At 44.1% G+C, this 21652-nt stretch overlaps 1 protein-coding gene across 2 annotated transcripts in view; it reads right to left on the bottom strand.

The window, feature by feature from the left end:
- tenm3 (teneurin transmembrane protein 3) overlaps positions 1-21652 on the bottom strand; it is a 222162-nt gene that overhangs the window by 141344 nt on the left and 59166 nt on the right. For both annotated transcript variants that reach the window (XM_084560677.1, XM_084560678.1), the window contains one exon: positions 6306-6573. In XM_084560677.1, coding sequence (XP_084416803.1) covers positions 6306-6573 — 268 coding nt within the window. The remainder of the gene's footprint in view (positions 1-6305; positions 6574-21652) is intronic.

Raw genomic sequence — 21652 nt, 5'->3', positions numbered from 1 at the left:
CCAAGAAGATATAAAATATGACAGCTGAAGGATCCAACCAACTCCATGACGTAGTCAATGACGTCGCTAGCTAGCAAGTAAGGTGGAAATTCCAAAAACGAAACTCCTTAAATCTTTAGCAACTTTTTAATATTTGACTTTAGCCACACACAGTGAGTTCGCAGTGCCAGGACCAACACGTGTACTTTTCATTTCCCCTTCAAGAGTCTGCTGTGCAATTCATTGGATTTCTGCTTTGGAAAAAAATAATAAAAACCAAGTGCCAGCAGCACCTGCTCTGATCACGCTTGCTCACAGCATGGCACAGGTACTCAGCCACCTGAAGAGTTGCCATTAGTTACCATGGCGACGCAGTTTACCAGAAAAAAAAAGTGAGCTACCATCCCGAGGCCTAAAAGCCTGGGGTAAACCCAACCTTAACTCACTAATCTCAGCATTACTCATACTTAGCTCTCTTTTCTCTGTGGCTGTCATTACGGTGAGGAGGAGGGGATTTGTTTATGGATGCTTTCCTGTAGTCTGGCCCTTTGGTGAAGTTACAGACAAGAAATCAACAATTTATCAGAAGAGGAAAACAAAGACGTTTGAACGTATAATCACTCAACAAGGAAAGGTAGGCAAGGCCGGATAGGAGCAAATAAACCAAGGAGAATGGAAGACAACAATTAAATATGAAGAAGATGGAGGGAACCAGAAATAAGACTGAGAATAAGGAAAAGAATCAATCTCAGAATATGGGAAATGTGGCAGGGGTTAAGCTTCTACCACAAAGAAGTTTTCTGAATGGGATTAGGATTTTAATTTAGAGCAGTTGTGTCAAACATAGGGCCCGGGGGCCAAAACCGGCCCACACGAGGGTCCAATCTGGCCCGCGGGATGAATTTGCAAGGTGTGAAAATTACATAGAAGACATTAAGTTTGCACTGGACATAACATAACACAACACAACATCCAGAACTAAACAGCAGATGGCAGTAAAGCGCCGAAACTGTATGTTTTTTTCTTAAGAAATTTCAGGCTGTTCATGAAATGTTTTGTTAAACGACGTTCATTAAATGTGAACATTTCCATAACATATGTGTTCTTCTTTGCGCTAAAGCAAAGGGGAAAATTTAGTTTTCGTTATTCATAAGTTATTACGGTACTGTTCCGGCCCGCTGGACATCAAATTGGGCTGTATGTAGCCCCTAAACTAAAATGAGTTTGACACCCGTGATTTAGAGCCACAGACTGCAGTATAGAATTGGTAGTCCTCACACCTACACAAAGACATGGAATATATGATGAAGTGTACGCAAGTTAGTCCAAGAACGCCTAGGTTTATTGTGTGAGCTGCAATTATTTGCAAGTAAACTGCACTTGTGCATCCGCTTGCACCTCGAGACTTGGTCCAAGGAGTGGGAGTAAGGGCATAAGGTTGGTGGATGTGTTCATGTAAAGGTGGAGGGGGTGGGTGACATCCAGCAGTACTTGGGGGGGGGGAGGGGGGGTATGAGACAGTTGGAGTGTTTTGTCTGCAAAGATTAACTGTGGAGTCTATACGACACCGTGGCTGTTTCACGACCGCACACAGACACACACACAGGGACAAGCTAATGCCATGCCAGCTGAGAGAAGCGACCTCTGTTTGAACACGACCAAACTGTTCAAACACAGCATGAGTAGACTGTGGAGCTGTGATATGATTCAACAGAACGAGACCGGTCAGGAACCTGACGGTGACACACTGTACTGGCTACGTGCGTGTCATTGCATCTCTTCAAACCTGTCTAAGGAATAAACATCTTATCACTTCAAAAAGTTGAATTAAAAGAACAGAGCTTCACAAACTCGTCCTAAACTCGAGTTGCTGACGAAATCCTTTCAAAGTGATCTGGTGGGTTTTCCACTTGAAAGAGCGACACAGGTTTGAACTTGTTTTTTTTTAGGCCGAATTGCTGATGAAACTTGTCTGAGAAGAGGCATAATGTAGGAAATAAAAAGCGGATGATCTTGAAAACCCGCTGGAACTGACCTCTCGCTGGCCACTGAGCAGCAGTGGAGCGGCATCGTCCGCCTTTGAGTCTCTGTATTTGACTTTTAACGGCACAGCCGTCACCTTGAAGAAAGATGATTCATCGGAGACATTAAGTTTATGCTGATGAAAACGTCCTAATATCAAGGATGTTTGGTGGCTCTCCTGTGGTCTAAAATAAAAGTTCCTGTGTCGTAATAAATTGTTTCACGGTGCAGCAGTGACAATACCAATCCATAACTCAGGCTCTCTGTTGGGAACTGATTCTGTTCCAGCAAAGATCTGGGAGGCCAATCAGATGTGGAGTTTAATTTGTTTACAACAAAGTTTTTTTGACTGGTTGGAGGACTGCTTTTTCTCAGCTATATTTGAGCTCCTAGAGTTGTTTCTAACTGTTTCTTAACCTCGTTTAGATCTGGAATAATGACCAAAAACAAGCTGAAACGAGGCCAACTGGACTTGTAGTTTCTTGAAAATGCTTCACCGCTCATCCAAGACGTCCGTCCAACCGCACTAGGGTCCCTAGTCATGTTTTTTAAGGGGCAGCACCCACAGATGCTCCTATTTTAACCCCAACTCTCCACCAGTCCTTTAAAAACTGAAGACTTGGATGAAACAAGAAACCCAACTGGTCCAGTTGTCCTTGTTTCAGCTTTGGTTAAACTTATGACCTTGATGGGGCTGCACAGTGGTGTGGTGGTTCTGGGTTCAAATCCATCTGTGTGGAGTTTGCATGTTCTCCCTGTGTCTGCGTGGGTTCTCTACGAGTACTCCGGCTTCCTCGCACCGTCCAAAGGCATGCTAGTTAACTGGTGATTCTAGTGTGAATGGTTGTCTGTCTCTCTGTGTTAGCCCTGTGATAGACTGGCCCTAACCCCTAACCTCCTAACCCTAACCCTGTCAAGGGTGTACCCCACCTCTTGCCCAATGACAGCTGACCACCCTGCCCTCCTCCTGAGACCCTCCAGAGGACAAGCAGTTACACAAAATGAGTGAATGAATATGACCTGGATGGCTGCGTACCTTGACAACCCTGAGCCTGACCTGATTATCACATTGCCCCAATATTATTAAAAGATTTAGGTCACACTTTATTCTGGTTAGAACCCTGTTAGAAGAGTTCTGACTGCATTTTATCATATATTATATATAATAACATAATGAATCAATATTTCCTGGTATTTTATCTCATTAGTTTCTGCTTTTATGTCACAAATATTGATTTTCATCTTCCTTTCCTCACTGTTGCAGAATATAGTCATTTCTAACTTTATACAAATAAGGATAATTTAGTTGAATCATCCACATTTTAACTTAGCAATGATGCTAGGAGCCTCAGGCTCAGTTGGTAAAGTAGATCTAAAAGTAATTTGCATAGATCAAGTAATAGGTGGAATAATGTGGATTCATGCAGACCTAATTTAAGAGCTTTGTTGCTATTTTATGCTTTTCAATCTGCAACACTTCATGTAAGTAATTATTATGGCCTGTAAGTGCAATGAAATGAATGGTATTTGTTCTATATCTGTATGCTTGATTCTTTTACTGTGTAGGGGCTATGTGAGGTGGCTAAAAGTTCGACTTGACCTTTTTTTTTTTTTTCAAATGCTAAATAAGTGTGTGTTAGGAAATTACAGGAATAGCCCACATAAATCCCCACACACAATAATCCCTCTGTAACACGAGGCGTCCCACGGCCGGTGCAGTTTAACATCTGTAACAACATTAGCATCCTAAAAATAAAACCGCTTTCAACCGCCATGGCTGAGATTTGCACAAAAAAAAAAAAAAAAAAAAAAAAAGGGGGGGGGCAACTAGTTTGGAAACGGGGAAAGAGAGTTGTTCAGGTTGAAATAATACCGTGGTAAAAGATCAGGCAAACATTGGGGTTTGACTCAGAACAGCTGTTTTAAAGTCCACCCTGACTCCTCATTCCCCACTCTGTGGTCCTAAAAGAATTAAAATAAATTCCAGTACCAACTTGTATTAAGATTTTTTATCTGAGAAATAATGTTGTGAAGAAGCTGGAGTGCTTACTGCAGCGTCCAGCCGAGGATGGACTTATTTGATTTTTCATGCAGGGAGCACATTCATTTTTCAGCTCCACCCCACGATTTATTATTTTTTTTCTTATCCCATCTCCTGAAGGCCTCACAGCGTGGTTTGATGTCCAAGTCTGTCTGAATGTGTGCATATACTGTATGTTTATGTGTGTGTGTGAGAGAGAGAGAGACACTGTTTCTAACACATACCACACTGACACAGGGTCTTTCTTTCCAGTATCGGGGGGTGGGTGGGTTCAGTTTTGAAAGATGATGCTCTGAACTTGTGTGTGTGTGAGTGCGTGTGTGTGTGTGTGTGTGTGTGTGTGTGTGTGTGAACAGTATATGTATCAGCCTTTCAAATGACTATAAAGCTGAGCCAGGGATGTGGTTTGGCTCTCCCAGAGGTCCAAACATCCTCCAGCGCATGAATGCAGCCAAAATGAAGCTGGTTTTAAAATACATCATTGAGATAGACAGCTCCCCCATTTATCAATCCTGGGCAATGGGACAAAGAGAGTGTGAAAGGAAAGGAACAAAGAAAGAATTGGCCGGTGCATTAACGGGCAGGTCAAAGTTACCCTCATAAACGCTGCACGCTTAATGCTAAAACTAGGTCTTGGTAAAAATGTAAACCTGCATAAAGGTTCGGGTTTTGGCTCCAAAAGACGCAAATAAATGTTAGAGGGTACAAAGACGGACATTTCCTCGTCCATCAATCTCCCGCCCGTGCTTTTCTCCCCGAGGGGGAAGACATTAAGCGGGACAGGACACAGGGAGGGGAAGAGGAGTGTCTGCTGAGCACGGGGTCAAGGTTAAAGTTGCTCCCGTAAACTCTGCGAGTGCACGGGGACAAAAAAGTAACAGGAGGCCTTTATGCCATTGCCAGCGAGATGCTGGACTCTCTGCTGGAGGGAAATAACCGAGAACTGTTGGGCATTCACGGCGCACAGACAAAGAGAGAGAGCGACAAATCGCCTGGTGAATAGGGATCCAAGGTTCAAATTATCCAATAAAATCTGTGTCACAGCTGAAAAGAAACACACATCGCCCTCAACGCGCTCTACCGGCGCTTTGAAAGGACCACTGTGAATTGAACTCCTAACTTATGGGAAATGAAAATTTGAAAAGGCTTCGACAAAGTGGCAGATACTGTATAGTGTATAGGTAGGAGTCACACAGTCTGAACACAGAGACCAGAACATGAACAATAAGCTTCAAAAACAAAAAATAAAAATAAAAATAAAAGTCTGCAGCGGTTGGTAGACGGTGAAAATAAAGGCAGTGAGGTGACACACACAAAATGAGCATTTCAACTTATTCTAAAAGGATTTTTCTTTCAAGAGTGGAAGAATCAGATCTGGACTTCTATCCTTAAGGACTCAACGGGCTTTACAGACACTGTCTACTCATTCGTTCACACAGACTTGGGGTTCGGTGTCTTGCTTGGGGATATTTCAGCGTGTGGTCCATGGACTGCTAACCCTCTGGGTTTTGGACAACCCGCTCTGCATACTGAGCCACAACCGCCCCAGGTCACGGAAGAGTTTAAAACAAGGGACTTCCTGCTTTGTGCTGTTTTTCAGCTAGTAGCTGTTTAAAGTTGAGGTAAAAATACCAGTTAAAGTTAAATTTGTGTACACCGATCAGGCATAACATTATGACCACCTTCCTAAAATTGTGTAGGTCTCCCTTGTGCCTCCAAAGCAGTTGTGAGTCATCAGAGAATGGACATGGGCCTTCTGAGGGTGTCCTGTGGTGTCTGGCAACAGGATGTTGTTAGTGGGGGGCCTTTGAGGGGAGGGGCCTCTGTGGATCATTCCACAGACACTTGATCAATTTGGGATCTAGTGAATTTGGAGGCCAGGTCAACACCTTGTGCTTTTTTAGTTGTTCCTAAACCGTTTTTGTGTGTGTGCCTGTGTCAGGCTTCATCCTGCTGGGGATGGTGTCATTGCTATGGGGTGGGGGTGCCTGGTCTGGTCTAGGTGGGTGCTACATGTCTAAGTAACATCCACACCAATGAATGCCAGGGCCAAACGTTTCCCATCAGAACACTGAATCATCACGAGATGGTCGATGTCATTCACTTCTCCTGTCAGTGGTCATAATGTTGTGGCTGATCGGTGTTGTAACGCTATGACCATAGTTAGTAATGCTGACACTGCAGGCTGTGGCTGCAGTTCAGGTCCAGCACATAACTAATTGGACTAAACTGGTCTAGACACATAAGATAAAAGTCCATTTACCTGGTTTCCAGAGGCACATTGCTACCCAGCACCCAGCTGTCTTGCAGCGGGACGCTCTCGGGGGGCGTGGTCTGCAGCTCGGCTGGTGATTGGCCGGCCACGGGGGCCGGGCTTCCAGTGGGAGGGGTTAGCTGCCGCGTCGAATTCAGAGAATGGCCAGCGTGGTGAGTGGAGCCCAGGGCCTGGTTGAGAGCCGTTATCGAGGGCTGTTGGCGGTGAGGCGGCGGCACAGGAGGTAGGGCGGAGCCGTGATGGTTGGAGGGTTGCTCTGTCGAAAACAGAAGAGAAGCATGGTTAGAGACAGGCCTTTGTGTTATGCAGATGTTACAATTTAGCTTTAGCTACAAATAATAATAATAATATAGTTGGCTTTGTTCTGGTTTGCACATTTTCCAAAGCTGTCCAGGGCTGTGGGAGAAATAATGAGTAAGAGACTCATTTTAAAGGGATGGAGATTATGTGCTCATTAACTCAGCTGGTTTACAAGGCTGCCTCTGACATTAACAGGGTTGCAAGTAAAAAAAAACACATTGTTTCTCGAGAAGTTATTAAACTATGGAGATCATCAAGAGATCAATTCCTACATGTCCAACTAGCAGAGAACCTCCCCTAAGAAAGCCCGCCTTCCATCCCACATCCTGACTATGTTCTACAGAGCAGCCATGCAGAGCCTCTGCATCACTGTCTAGCACAGGAATTGCACAGTTTTGGACCACAACGGATAGCGAGGACAGCTGAGGGATGCCTTTTCATTGCACACCAATGCACTGCATCCTCGAAGCAAACAACATGTTCTCACTCACTTCTCACCCTCCTGCCACCTGGGAAAAGGTACAGAAGCCGTCTAGCCCTAGACTATGCAACAGGTGCTTTTCTTTAAGTCATCAGAATCCCCAACTCCCGGAGTCTGGACCGACACACACACCCCAGATGGTGAATATATTAAAAATATGTTAACCTGTTGCTTTGTGCTCATATGTTTACAGTCTAGTCCAGGGGTGTTGCGAGCCGTTTATACGCTAGTCGGTGCTAGTTGGTTCCTGTTTCACTTTCAATAATGCCAACTGAAACTTTCGCCACAGACAAGTCAGTTGACCTTTCCTCGATGTGTTCTATCTAATCAGTTCGAAAATGGAAGAGATGGAGAAGCAGCCGGAAATACGCTACAACCAAGAAGACCAATCACAGTAACGTAATTACATTTCTGGGGAGGCACACGTCAGCTATGGCGCTAGGGTCACCGTAGGGGTCTACGTTGTCGCCATAGTCTCTGCGTCAACTTAAAGCAGGTACAAACAACGTGTCAGTGTTGTGTTATGTCCACAACTCTGACTAAAACAGTAGACAAATTAGGAATCGCTGTTATTTTCTCGAGAAACTGCAGTTAATGCCTCCTATGTAGCTTTCGCGCTTTGCAAATTCATCCCCCAGGCCACATGTTGGACACCCCTGATCGAGTCTATTCCGTCTTAGTTCTGCATTGTTCTGTCTTCATTGTGTGTAGTCTTACGCAGCACTGAAATCCTGGATCAACTGCATGAGCTGTACAGGGTTGAAAACGTCTTGATCATGACCTGTTCATGAAAATTACAATGAACCACCTGTACGGTAAGGCTAAGGAGGAACCTTATTCTGCGCCGGATCACCGTCAGGATCCTCCGGCGTGTGTCTTATATCACCACCGACCTCTGCTGTTCCACAAAATAAACAGAAATTCATGCAGTGCAGTAGTTAGAAATATAACCACGATGCATGTTCTCAACTCACTAGACCACAGCACTGACCCTGAGTCTGCAGCACCCGTGAAGGTGGTGATGAAATGAAATGCAAAGTTATGCCAAGTGTAACATCAACCTCTATCCGCGTATGTCCCTCCGTTTGTTTGTGGCTCAAAGTATGAAAAATCTTTTGTGCAGCGAACACTGAAAGAGGTAGGTACAACAAACGACCACTGACAAGAGCCGAATGTTCAGGGTCGTCTGGTTACTGTCTACGTTCAACAATATCTGAATCAAATGCAACTGTTCCTGGGAAGAACACAGGAACCCTGCAGACCGACGCTGAATCCTGATTTCCTCGAATCTCCAGCCAGGCTCACGTGGTTTGCTCATTCTAAACATTACAGACTGTCAAACTCCACATTCATCGGCCGTGTCCTCTAATGTTAACCGCTATGTAAATCTGGCTGCAGTGTATGGGCCAGTCAGGGCTGGTGAGAACTGCGCTCTGGCCGTCCAAGCTGCATACTGATCAGCGGCCGGCCTTCACAAAACACTGCTTTGTTTTTATAAAAAATATTTGCTCAGAGCCGACCTGGCTTCAACTTTTCTCGGCTGTGTTATTTTTTTTTTTTTCAGCGCTTTTCAGCTCCTTTTTTTCCTGTCCTCGGGGCGCTCTGTAGGAAATGAATGGCAATGCTGGTATTTGATTTGCATAAAGAGCATCACGTCTCCATTTCCCAGCCCTGCTGTTATTCCTTTTCCACGGCCATCACCGGAGAAAACAGAAAGCGAAGGGGGAAGAGAAGGAATATGTGCAGGAACGGTGGGGCTGGCAGGGGAGGGCTTTTTGGTAGTAAAGGAAGTGCTCAACCCTCATTCTTACTCTCCCTCTCTCTCTCTCTCCATATGCTGTTTTGCCGGCTTGGTAATTGTACTACTTATGCAAACCTTCAAGGCTATCTGCTGAATGCCACACACACATACACACCGAGCCAGGATTTCTGGATGAGTGTTGCGGCCTCATTAACAAGTCTGCATCTGTGCACCATAACTGCAAATGTAAATCTAAACACCTTTTACACACTCAGATGCTGAAGAGCAAAATGCATGCACATTACTCGGGGCGGTGTTTGCTTGATGGAAAAAAAAAAAAGGAAAAATATCTCAGAGATCAGGTAGCGGGGAGATTTACCAGTCCGGCAGATAAATTCACTCTTGAATATGTACATGTCAGGGTGTTTGTCTCACTGGATCTCTGTGTTACCAGAGAATTGGTAAAAAAAATATAATAAACTTGTGGAATTTAGTTTGCATGCACAAACTCAAAACTTCCGTATCATCAAAAACCAATAAAAAGCAGTGGAGAAAAAAAAATGAACGTAAGAACATCTGTATTTTAAAGGGGAATTACCATTTTCTACAACCTGGACCTTATTTCTGGCATAAAATACGAACTCCGGACTCAACGGGGAATAGCACTAGCATATCATAACAAAATATTGATGAAATGAACGAGTTTTGTGGCAGATAATGTGTTATTTAGAGGCTGCCTTTCGGTGCCCCATTCACTCCCATTATATGGCTATACACTGATCTAAATATCGTCCAAACGACTCCAAATGACACAAAAGTTATATGGGTGAGTAAACGATCGTATTTCATGGCAGAAATAAGGTCCAGGTTGTAAAAAACCATAATTCCCCTTTAATGCTGCGTTCCAGAAAACTGGGAGGTCTGAAATGTCCGATTTCCTACAAGCGAAGTCGGGGCAAATTGATCTACCCCGACTTCACTGAGATGCAGCAGCCTGACGTCACAGAACAATGGCAGCGCCCATGGAGATGCACACCGTGAATGTTAAAACATAATTTAGATATCTAGATATCATCACAGTACACAACATGTCTTTTGCGTGAGGATGTGTTGCTATAATCCCTCTGCATAAAGTTATTAGATGAAGTGTAGCCTAACGTTAAAAAAAACGAGTTTGACAAAAAGAGAGGAGGTTTGTTGAGTGTCCACAGCGAGAAGTATGTCACCTACTGCCGGTGGAAAAACTTTGGGAGACCTCAATTTCGATCATTGCCAGTAACTTCAGACACAAAACAAATATTATCTTATTGCGGCCGGCCATGTTTGTTGTTTATGTTTGACTTTGTTCCCCTGGAATGCTTTGAGGTCGCATCTAGTTCACTCCAAGTGGGATTAACCCGATGTCCCAGCTTTCTGGAATGCAGCATTAGTACAACATATCCATGTAAATAAATCCATGGGACTGCTAACACTGTTGCTGTGTTTAAGGTATTCTCTGTGGTCATGTGTAGAAGTTAAGAGGCACTGCCTGCTGGGACAGCTACCATGCCCTGCCAAGTAGCTTCCAACTGGGACACGAGGCCTCTCAAACAGCAGCCGCAGGCAGCCTAAGAGAAGAGGAACCACAGGAGTCCCCGGCTTTAGCCAGAACCCTGGCAGTCACTTTCTCTGGGTGGAAAAAATATCTTTACCTTTAGATTATGCTGTTACCGTACTAGTATGTCAGTATATATTTCATCTATGACACACAGTCCAATGAGAAGTCAGAATTCTCTTTGTATGTTTGTGTTTCTACAGCTGACAGAAACGTCATGTTCCATGAATAGCTCTTACTACAAACACCAAAACAAATCAAAAGTAGGGCTGACTCAGCCATTATTACTAGGGCCTTCCCAGAATCGGCCTGTTCTGCTGGGAAACTTTAGGACCTGGCATTCATTGGTGTGGATGTTACTTAGACATGTAGCAACAACTTATACCAGACCAAACACCTCCACCCTATAGCAATGACACTCCTTGATGGCAGCAGCCATCCCCAGCAGGATGCAGCCGTAAAACAGTTTAGGAGCAACTCAAAAAAACATGAAGAACAGCACAAGGTGTTGACCTGGCCTCCAAATTCACTAGATCCCAAACTGATCAAGTATCTGTGGGATGATCCACAGAGGCCCCTCCCCTCAAAGGCTCCCCACTAACAACATCCTGTCTCCAGACACCACAGGACACCCTCAGAAGGCCCATGTCCATGATGAGTCACAACTGTTTTGGAGGCACATGGGAGACCGACCCAATATTAGGAAGGTGGTCATAATGTTATGTGCGACTTGTATCCCAGATCATCGGTCAAGGCTCTTAAGCACATTGTTCAGTTTCTAACATCCCCGGCTCTTTAGTCATTGAGAACACGTGCAGCTACAGGGATTCCTGGTTGCTGGGATAATTATCCCTCAGGCATGAAATGGAAAAATGGATTTACATACGGTCAAGTCAATAAAACATCTACAGGCAATTATGGTGTGTGTAACATGACCAACGCCACAGATTCACGTCCATCTTTACTGGTCCAGTTTGAAATCGTCTCTTCTTCTCCTGACGCTTACAGCAGGAAATATGTAAATAAGGCACAGCAGCGTCTCCATTTCCTCAGGCTGCTGAGGAGGAACAACCTGGAGGAGGAGCTGCTTAAGACCTTCTGACGCTCAACCGTTGAAAACATCATAACACATAACATCACAGTTTGGGACGCAGACATCACAGCTTCAGATAGGAAATCTCTTCAGCAGATAATTCGCACTGCTGAGAAAGTCACGGGTTGCTCACTTCCCTCACTTCATGACATTCGCTGCTCGCTACCTCAAAAGAGCCACCACCATTTCAAAAGACTCCACACACCCTGGACATGAACTGTTTCAGCTGCTGCCCCCAGGCAGACGCTATCGGTCGATCAAGACTCAGAAACAGTTTCTTCCCTCAGGCCATTACGGCACTAAACTTTCAATAATCTTCTCAATTCATGCATATTATCATTTTATTGCTCTTGTTGCACTTTACCGCTGCTGGTTGCAGAATTGAATTGCACTATGGACTCTTTTTATGTTGTTTGTGGACGTGAGTGCTTGCATTGAGTGTCTTTTATGTGGAATGTTGTTGTGCAGGAGAAGCAGCGTCTCCAATGTCGTTGTATTGATACAACACCAATAAAGATGCTATTCTAATAACTACAAATAAAACTGTGACACAGCCTTGGTGGTCCAGCCCTCCTAACGCTGAAATGAACAGATCCAACACAACCCAGGACAAAGAATAAGCGAGCCGAGATCAAATCAATTACCCTGTGTTGTGAATCAAACGCCCAGAAGAATACTGTACGTTGCTAATACACACACACACACACATTGGAATTTCAGTTACATTCCCTATTTCTGCAAAACGAACACCCAGACTAAGAGAAAGAAGAGAGCAAGGCCAGACTGGCGAGACGGAAGCAGACCCTGAGAAGGACAGATGAAGGGATGCAAATCAATGAAGACACCGAAGAGATCAGCGGAGTGAAAAGAGATTAAATGGTTCTTTGAGGAAAGACAGTTTTATGGGAGCGGGAGGTTTCATTTTGTCCACACGGGGGATGGTGACGTACGGTGACGGGCTGTCTTAGTAGAACTCAACATGTGTTCTGGGCAGGGATTAAGGTGGGTCTCTCTATCCCGGCGTATATACCAGGAGCTTTCTGAAAAGACCTGATCGTACCGGGAGTTGTCACCAGCAGGCCGCATAATCTACTGTTAATTAACAAAGACCCAGACGGCATTAAGTTAGCCTGTTGCTCTTATTAAGTGACGGCCAGCCTTGTTCTCGTGAAAGATCAACACCGGACGGAAACTCAACAATTCCGGATAAATGTCACAGCTCTGCAAATAACAACAAGGTGAAAAACTAATGAAGTCAACGTCCGGTAGCCGGAAACATGTTTGGCCTCTGTCTTAGATCAACGAAGTGACAGAAATGCCATTTAAAATATTTGAAATGACATAGCTACTGGTGGTTGTACCGATAAGTCGACTTTACTGCTGTGCCATGACGCTTTAAGCAGGAAGTCGACTAGTTGCAGATCACATGACAATAACAACATGGACGCCTCCAAGAAGACAGGTGAGAAGCCCAGTGGGTCGTTGCAGAAAACTAGGAGCGGTTCATCAAGTGTTTGGAAATACCCATTCTACCGTGACATGTCAGTCCTGAAATACAATTAAAGCACTACTGCAAAGAAGCCATCCGGTAACGCTAGCAGAGGAACAGTACAAATCCTTTGGACAGCAGTCAGTTAACTTCATCAAACGTCAGAGAGGAGGCTGCACATCAACTATTTGATGGTAATTTCCATTTGACCTTTAGCTGGAAAACACGGAAAAGGCTTCAAAGATATGCCTCATTTTAATCCCTGTTATATTATCTTACAACACACTGTGGAGTACTATTAAAGAGTACTATTGACGGTGCTGATTTATAAAGGCTATACATATCTGCAGCTCACAGTATTGATAGTCTCATGCGTTTGTATTCAGTTCTGTTGACATTGTTGCTGTGGTTGTAGAGCGTATATTAGAAGTATATTAGCATATTAGAAGTGTCAGAGCAATGGTGCTTATGGTGCTGGCGTGGGCTACGGCCGACAGTTGTTTGTGTTCAAGCTTCAGTTACCTTCGTAATTCAAAAAGCCTCCGTAGCTTCTTTTGTGTGAGACTGTACAATATGTGTTCAGGTCAAGAGTATAGATTTCATTGTTGCAAAGCATTACTTTCTACTGTGTGACGTCATTGACCAGTCGACTCGACTCTCACCACACATTAGCCGAATTTTAAAAAATCCAAAGTCGTTCAACCCCTAATGGCCGCTACCCAGCTGTATGACTGGTTGGCCTTTACCAAAGACAACAACAACAAAAAGGACAAGAGCTTTAGATAAATAATATTATATTATCATAATTTCAGATACATAAATCCACATTCATTCATTCTTGTCGATTAATTTGTGCACATCATTTAATATTTTTCTCTAAATGAATAGTCTCGGCTATGGAAGCAACATGGGAGTCGCATGGTACGTCATAATAACGAAAAAGCTTCTCATAATTATGACTTTATGAGAGATTTCTCGTTTTGTGTTCTATGTTTTAGTTTTTTTAATTATTATTTTGCTCTTGGAGACTTCAGTTAAACATGGAATAAAGATGACAAGGCGTAGTTTGGCACAGGTAAGGATTTTACTTCATTAAAGTTAACTAGATTATAAAACTCATCCTTAGAGTAAAATGTCTTTCGATTCTTTCTCGATAAAGTTTTAACTAATGGGCAGATCTGAATAGATACAACACCCACGTAAAATCATGGCGTTAATAACTTTATATTCAAATTTCTATGGGGTGTAGATAAAACGGCTCATTAAGTTCAGCTATGGGACATGACGTCTATGTACTGTTTAAGTCTTATGGCTGATACCTGACCTACTTCACGTCTACAAATACATCTCTACTGTCTTCTAAATCATATTTGCCAGAGTTAACTAACCGGCTCCCTTGAGTTTTCTGCTGGTGAAGATGAAGAAATCTATTTGCTCTGAATATCTGGGCCTCAATAAGCTTACATGACGTTTAATAAAAGCAGGGGCTTAATGCAAAGCCTGAGTCATCCAGCTCAGACCTATGATCCTTCGTGTGAAGGCACTACTATTCACAGCCTGAGATGACGAAACGCTCCTTAAAAGCTGCTGGCTGAGTTTGTGTAGTAAAAATCTAATTTCATTCTCGGGGCAAGACAAAGCTGATTACCAGCGCCGTCATTCAAGTCAGTCGCACAAAAATGATGTCGCTGTCGAATATGAGATTATTATCTGTGGTTGTCCTGCGGGTGTTCTGGAGGTGCTCGACCTTTAGCAGCAGGTTTACTAAACCACTCCCTTCTTATTGCTTGATTACCTCCCACAGGGGACGGTGATCAGACTATAAAATGAATGTGTGAACACAGTCGCCATAGTGTAGGTAGAACACAGGCGTGGTGTCGCTCCAGAATAACATGAGCGTCTGCCGAGTTCTCCATCAACGTGACCGAGTGGCGCGTGAGCCGCAAATTGGCATCTCAGTGGAGCGGTGAGGTGAGGTGTCGCTGAGGGAAGAGCTTATTTGTCAAAGGCAGAGCGATTACAAGAGTCACCGCGATGCTGCCTCCTCATCTATGTTATGTCTATATGTCGATCGCTCGGCGCTTATTCTCTCTCTGCATCGCTGCCTCCCCTCCCTCTCTCCAACACTTCACATAAACCTCCATAACACGTTTCCCTTGTCAGTGCTTACAGGGTGTTTTATTTTATTTTTTTTCTCAATGTCTGAGAAGTTAGCATCCCTCAGACTTTTCTACATTTCTGCACAGAAAAAAATGACTTAAAATATCAGAGGATTTTCACACAAGACCTGAAAGTAGTTGTCCTGAAAGAGAACTCAATCAAATAGAAAACATTATACTTAAAAAATCACCATTTGTTCATATCTGTGAGTTACAAAAGTAAGTGAACCCTTGTTTCCAGTATCTGCTGTGACCTCCTTGTAACTAAATGTTTCCGGTAACTGCTGATCTGTCGGAATTTTATAACGTTCCTCAGAACAGAACCACTTCAGTTCTGAGATGTTGGTGGGTTTCCTCACATCAGCTGCTTGCTTCAGGTCCTTCCACAACATTTCTATTGGATTAAGGTCAGGACTTTGACTTGGCCGTTCCTAAACATTCATCTTGTTCTTCTTTAACCGTTCTTTTGTAGAACCACTAAGAGTTCTTGGTTCTCGTTGTCTTGATGCATGACTCAGTTTCTCTTCAGATTCGTGTTATCTACACATGTCCTGACATTTTCTTTTAGAGTTCACTGGTCCATCAATGATGACAAACTGTCCTGGAACCAGATGCAGCAAAACAGGCCCAAACAAGGACGTTACTACCCCCATGTTTCATGGAGGGATGAGGTTCTGATGCTGGAATGCAGTGTTGTTTCATGTACAAACATGACGCCTCTCATTTCAACCGCACTGGTCTCATCTATCACATTTTGAACTAAACGAGGAACTGAGCGACAGCTGAGTCCCATTATATGGATTAAACACTTCTGAAAGGACGGGCTCTAATTTGGCCTTGACATGAACTTTTAACCCTTGACGTCATTTAGCCACTTACTTTTGAGCCTCACTGATATGTAATATTGGCTCATTCGTCCTGAGTACATAAAGTATATAATTTATGTTTCATTTGTTTGATTGGGTTTCAGGGCTTGGGTAAAAATCCGTTGATGGTTTGAGTCATTTTTATGCAGAAATGTCACAAATTCTGAAGGACACAAAAACTTTTATCTCGCCCGATGACAGCTGGGATAGGCTCCAGCAGACCCCCACGACCCTTAACAGGAACAAGCGGGTACAGAAGATGAATGAATGAATGAACAAAAACTAACCAGAAAGATGGAGATTTTAGAAACAGTTCTGACATGAAACCATAGCAGTAGCAAATTACAGGTAAACAAGCTGACCGTCGCAGGTGCGCGAGGCGCTCAGAGATGACATCATCCAGGTCAGAAGACATCTGATGATAACAGTTAACTCCGGACTCAACGGGGAATAGCACTAGCGTACGATAACAAAATATTGGTGAAATGAACGAGTTTTACGGCAGATAATGCGTTATTTTAGTTTTGGTGGGTGCCCCATTCACTCCCACTATATGGATATACGCAGATCTAAATATCTCCCGAAGGAATACGAATTACACAAAATTTATATGGGTGAGTAAACGATCATATTTTATGCCTGAAATAAGGTCCAGGTTGTAAAAAAAATACAGTAGTTCCCCTTTAAAGGAGAAAACTGCAAACTGAGTAAAAATGCGATCGAGGGAATCATGTTATCAGAAATGAAAGAGTTCAATCATGAAGCTCCGTCCTCTCATGTTCCCGTCCCCCCCTCCTCCTCTACGGGTATTCCTCCCGCCCCATTTCCTCGTCCCTTTTCTTTGCCGTGCTGTCAAAATCAATTTATTCTGAATATCTATATTGAAGCACTCTTGTCTAATTATCTATTTACCTACATTCTCTGAGCCTATTAATACCCAGTCCCTGTGCTGGAGATTCATTTTAAATCTGTCACTTTATCAGGCAACCCTCCTCCTCCCCATCTGCGCCTCTTCCTAGGAGTCTTCATCAGCGGGCTCCGGCAGCCTCCTGCTAACTTCCTCTTGCAGCTCCAGCACAGCCACCGGCGGAGTCTTCCAAGCCTAACAGTAACTTCACAATAAACGTCCATTGTGCCCCTCTTATCGAACAAAGTAAAAATGATCAGAAGCGAATGGGAGCCGTCTCTGCATCGAATCGTGGCTGGGCCGACGGTTGCTAAGTTGCATGCAGATCTAACACACTGTGTGGAAACTGGATTAGCTGCATCCGAAGCACGATCAGGAGCAGAAATGAGCACACCATGAGAAGATCAATACAGGAAGCTGTGTTTGGCGAGAGACAGAAACGCAGCTTCAAGTGAGATACAGATTTTCCTAAATAAAGAAACCAGACCTTAGAGGAGGAGAAACAAGGACGACTGCTTATTGTGGATTAAAACGTAGCAGAACTTCACAGTGTTTGATGGAAGGCAGCGTATTAATTACTGTTTCTCCTGACAGATCATGAGTAACGGTGCTCTGCGAGTCTACGGACGAGATAAAGAAGAGGAATATAGAAGAAAAAGCGTATGAAATGCAAATGAATTCAAACTCACAAAGGAGAGAGGCAAGATACCAAGAGCCCTCAAATGTCAAAGGTTCTGCCAGACATTCACGGCTCGAAAGAAGAGTCGTGTTAAAAGTATAAATGGTGAAAATAAATAAATTGAACAACACAAGGGGAGAAGAGAAGCCGGAGCTCGGGGTCAGGGTTTGTGTTAAACTCCATCACCGCTGATAGAAAATTGAACAAGACCAGAAGAAAGGAGGGCGCGCAAAGAACAGGAGATGACACAGGAAGTCAATTAAAAGTTTCAGAAGCCACAACAATGGTCAGCGGAGTTTCGATGAGGTGGAGCGAGAGCAACATGCGCCGGGAGACGGGCACAACAAGAGGCAGAGGCTGGCGGAGAGACAAAGGGAGAGGCGTCGAGGGCAGGAGCGAAAGATTCGGAGTTAGAAAAAACAAAAGAGAGGACAGAATAGATCCCGGAAAAAGTAAAAGACTCATCGACATAGTGAAAGAGGTCAGTGGACGTGTTAAGACTCGTGTTCCGTGAAGCGTGAAAACTCATTCCACCTCTGGACTCCCGGCAAGGAGAGGGGAGTGCGGCAGGCCTCCTTCCCCAGCCACGGACAGCCTTTGTTGGGCATGTACTGTAGGTGGAGAGTGGCCCTCTCTGCTCGATGACCCACACAGCCGAAAAGGAAAAAAAAAAACACAGGAAAAAGGAGATAGAGGGCTGCAGAGATGAGGTGTTCTGAAGGAGGGATAGCTCCACTGGGATGGTCTTTGAATTATATGGCGACGGAGATCATGAATACTAACCGTGCCTCTGGTTTTAGCTGTTGCAAATTACAACGGGAGCATGAGGCGGCATGTTTCAAGAGATAAAACACTTTTGCAAAAAAGTTGACATGCTGCCACTGAGAAAAAAAAAAAAAAGAGTTATATAAAAGGTCCTTTCTCACATGACTTTTAAACTTTAAAAAAGCACAGTGCTCTTCTGTGTATTGTGCACAGACCACATGTTGCTAAAGTGTTGCTATAGCAGAAGACACAAGGTCAGATCAACAAACATCACTCAGGTTCTCCCTTTTCCTGCTTCTTAAAACACGCAACCAAAAGCTACCGTTCATCTGCAAACACGGCAACCCTGCCTCCTAAACACACACACATACACCAATCAGCCACAACATTAAAACCACTGGCAGGAGAAGCGAATAACGTTGATCATCTTCTGACGATCCAATGTTCTGCTGGGAAACTTCTGGACCTGGCATTCATTGGTGTGGATGTTACTTAGACATGTAGCACCCACCTGGACCTAGATTTTTAGGATGTCATACACAGATCAGCCACAACATTAAAACCAGGAGAAGGCAGGAGAATTGAATAGCATTGACGATCTTGTGACAATAAAATGTTCTGCTGAGGAAGGCCTGGACTTGGTGTTCGTGTGGATGTTACTTAGACATGTAGCACCCACCTAGACCAGACCAGACACCCCCACCCCATAGCAATGACACTCCTTGATGGCAGCAGCCATCCCCAGCAGGATGCAGCCTGACACAGGCACACACACAAAAACGCTTTAGGAACACCTCAAAAAAACATGAAGAACAGCACAAGGTGTTGACCTGGCCTTCAAATTCACTAGATCCCAAACTGATCAAGTATCTGTGGGATGATCCACAGAGGCCCCTCCCCTCAAAGGAGCCCCACTAACATCATTCTGTTGCCAGACACCACAGGACACCCTCAGAAGGTCCATGTCCATTCTCTGATGAGTCACAACTGTTTTGGAGACCTACACAATATTAGGAAGGTGGTCATAATGTTATGCCTGATCGGTGTATAACCTCATTCTTGGCTTGTAACTGCGATAATAAGTCCACCTACAGCCTTGGATCAGAGCCTGGCTGAATTAGCATAGAGAGGGAAACAGCAGCAGGTCGGAGAGGAGCGAAGTTAAAGGTTACAACTAGAAATATCTCCGTGAACCACACCATCCCTCCGCAAAGGCCACGAAACGAAAGAACTGCTAAATGAGCGATGACACAGATTTACCGCACGTAATGTCCTGACTTCTGTCCGGATAATGGTGTCGCTTACGAACATAAAGAGGAATCACTGTATGTTCCCGTGCCTTCCTGTGTCACAACGCTCTGCGCCAACCCGTGCGATGATACGACTTCCGACTGGTCTCAGTCCGAGACCGGTGGCGTTACTGGCCGAGAGTTTGTTTGCAGTCACCACACCCTCTGCTTTGTATTCCACTCATGGAGCTGCACCAAAATAGCATGTGCTCTCCACGCGTGGAAGACCTGCCTCTTCACGCCTGTGATATCACGGTCTGGCCCTGTATGTTAAAACGCCGTCGGTTTAACGGCAAATGGTTAAGCAGGACGCAAAGCCCGAGTCCTGTGATCTTTTTACACTCAGTCAACAGTTTCAACCGTCCTCCTTCCAAACAGTGAAAAGAGTTTGGCAGTGATTTTAATCTCAACCATAAATTAGCTGAAAATAGAACAATACCTTCGGACAAATGTAAGTTTCCTTAACCCCGTACTAAATCGCGGCTTCTGATCCTTGCCGTTTAGTTTTTATTGTTCCACCTCCTTTCAAGAGGACTGTAACTGATTGTCTTCCTCAGCATATTACAAAATCTGCAAGAAGACTTAATGAAAACAGATGGCACAGCCACTTTATCATATTATTCCAGGCTAAACTGCTCGGCGTCCCTTTTGGAATATACATTATTTCTGAGTTCTTAATGGATTAGGGCTCGGGTCTTCTTAGCAGCTTGCAAACCCTCAGGTCCTCTGTCTCCGCCGGTTGCTCACAGCGGAGTTGACGTGGCGTTCATTAACCGTGCTTCAACCCTGGAACATGCCAAAGATGCTAAGTGAGAAGGCCTGAATTTGCTCACCTACAAGACACACACACGTCTTTATTTAGCAGTATGTCTCTTTGACTACCTTGAGTTATGTTTTATGAATGAAAGGAGCCTCACAGCAGAACCATTTTATCGCCAGGGTAAACAATGCAGCGGTAAAAGCAACAGAACGAGTCGGCAAAAAAAAAAAAACACCCCGACAGCAGCGAGACCTGAACTGATTAAGAGAGAAACGCCTCCTCCAAACCTCAGATCTTTTTCTAGACCTGGAAAAATCACATCAAACTGCGTGTGAAAGAGAACTTAATGCAGAGGCTGAGAGAAACAACCAATCATTACTATTCTGCTTTTTACCCAACACAAATAAATCCCACTTCAAAGCGTTTTTTTTTGTTTTTTTTTTTCGAGGAAGACTCTCCACTGGGCGGGTTCATAAAGAAGCTGCTAAAGATGTTTTATTGGAAGGTGGTTTGTGTGCCTGCATTTAGTTTGGTGGATTCAGTGTCTCTACTCAATTATATTGGCTTAAGATGTCGTTAAAATTAAAGACTAAACCTGGATCCCATAAACAGAACGATGAATTTATTATTAAAGAAAATAACAGTTGGTTGCAGTCCTATCATGCTGATTTTCTTCGTGCTTACTAACAGACTAAAGGCTTTTTTATGCTGACCTTTCTAAGCAGCTGGATTCTTGCTAGTTGCATGAAGCTACACCGATCAGGCATAACATTATGACCACCTTCCTAATATTGTGCAGGTCTCCCTTGTGGTGACTCATCAGAGAATGGACATGGGCCTTTTGAGGGTGTCCTGTGGTGTCTGGCAATAGGATGTTGTTAGTGGGGGGGCCTTTGAGGAGAGGGGCCTCTGTGGACCATTCCACAGATACTTGATCAGTTTGGGATCTAGTGAATTTGTAGGCCAGGTCAACACCTTGTGCTGTTCTTCATATTTTTTTAGTTGTTCCTAAAGCAATTTTGTGTCTGTGTCAGGCTGCATCCTGCTGGGGATGGCTGCTGCCATCAAGGAGTGTCATTGCTATGGGGTGGGGGCGCCTGGTCTGGTCTAGGTGGGTGCTACTCGTCTAAGTAACAGCCACATGAATGAATGCCAGGTCCAAAAGTTTCCCAGCAGAACATTGAACCGTCACAGGATGGTCATTGTTATTTA

Source organism: Chelon labrosus (assembly GCF_963514085.1).
Source record: "Chelon labrosus genome assembly, chromosome: 2".
NCBI lineage: Eukaryota > Metazoa > Chordata > Actinopteri > Mugiliformes > Mugilidae > Chelon > Chelon labrosus.
Note: the sequence above shows the minus strand (reverse complement) of the source record. Positions and strands in the feature narration are given on the sequence as shown.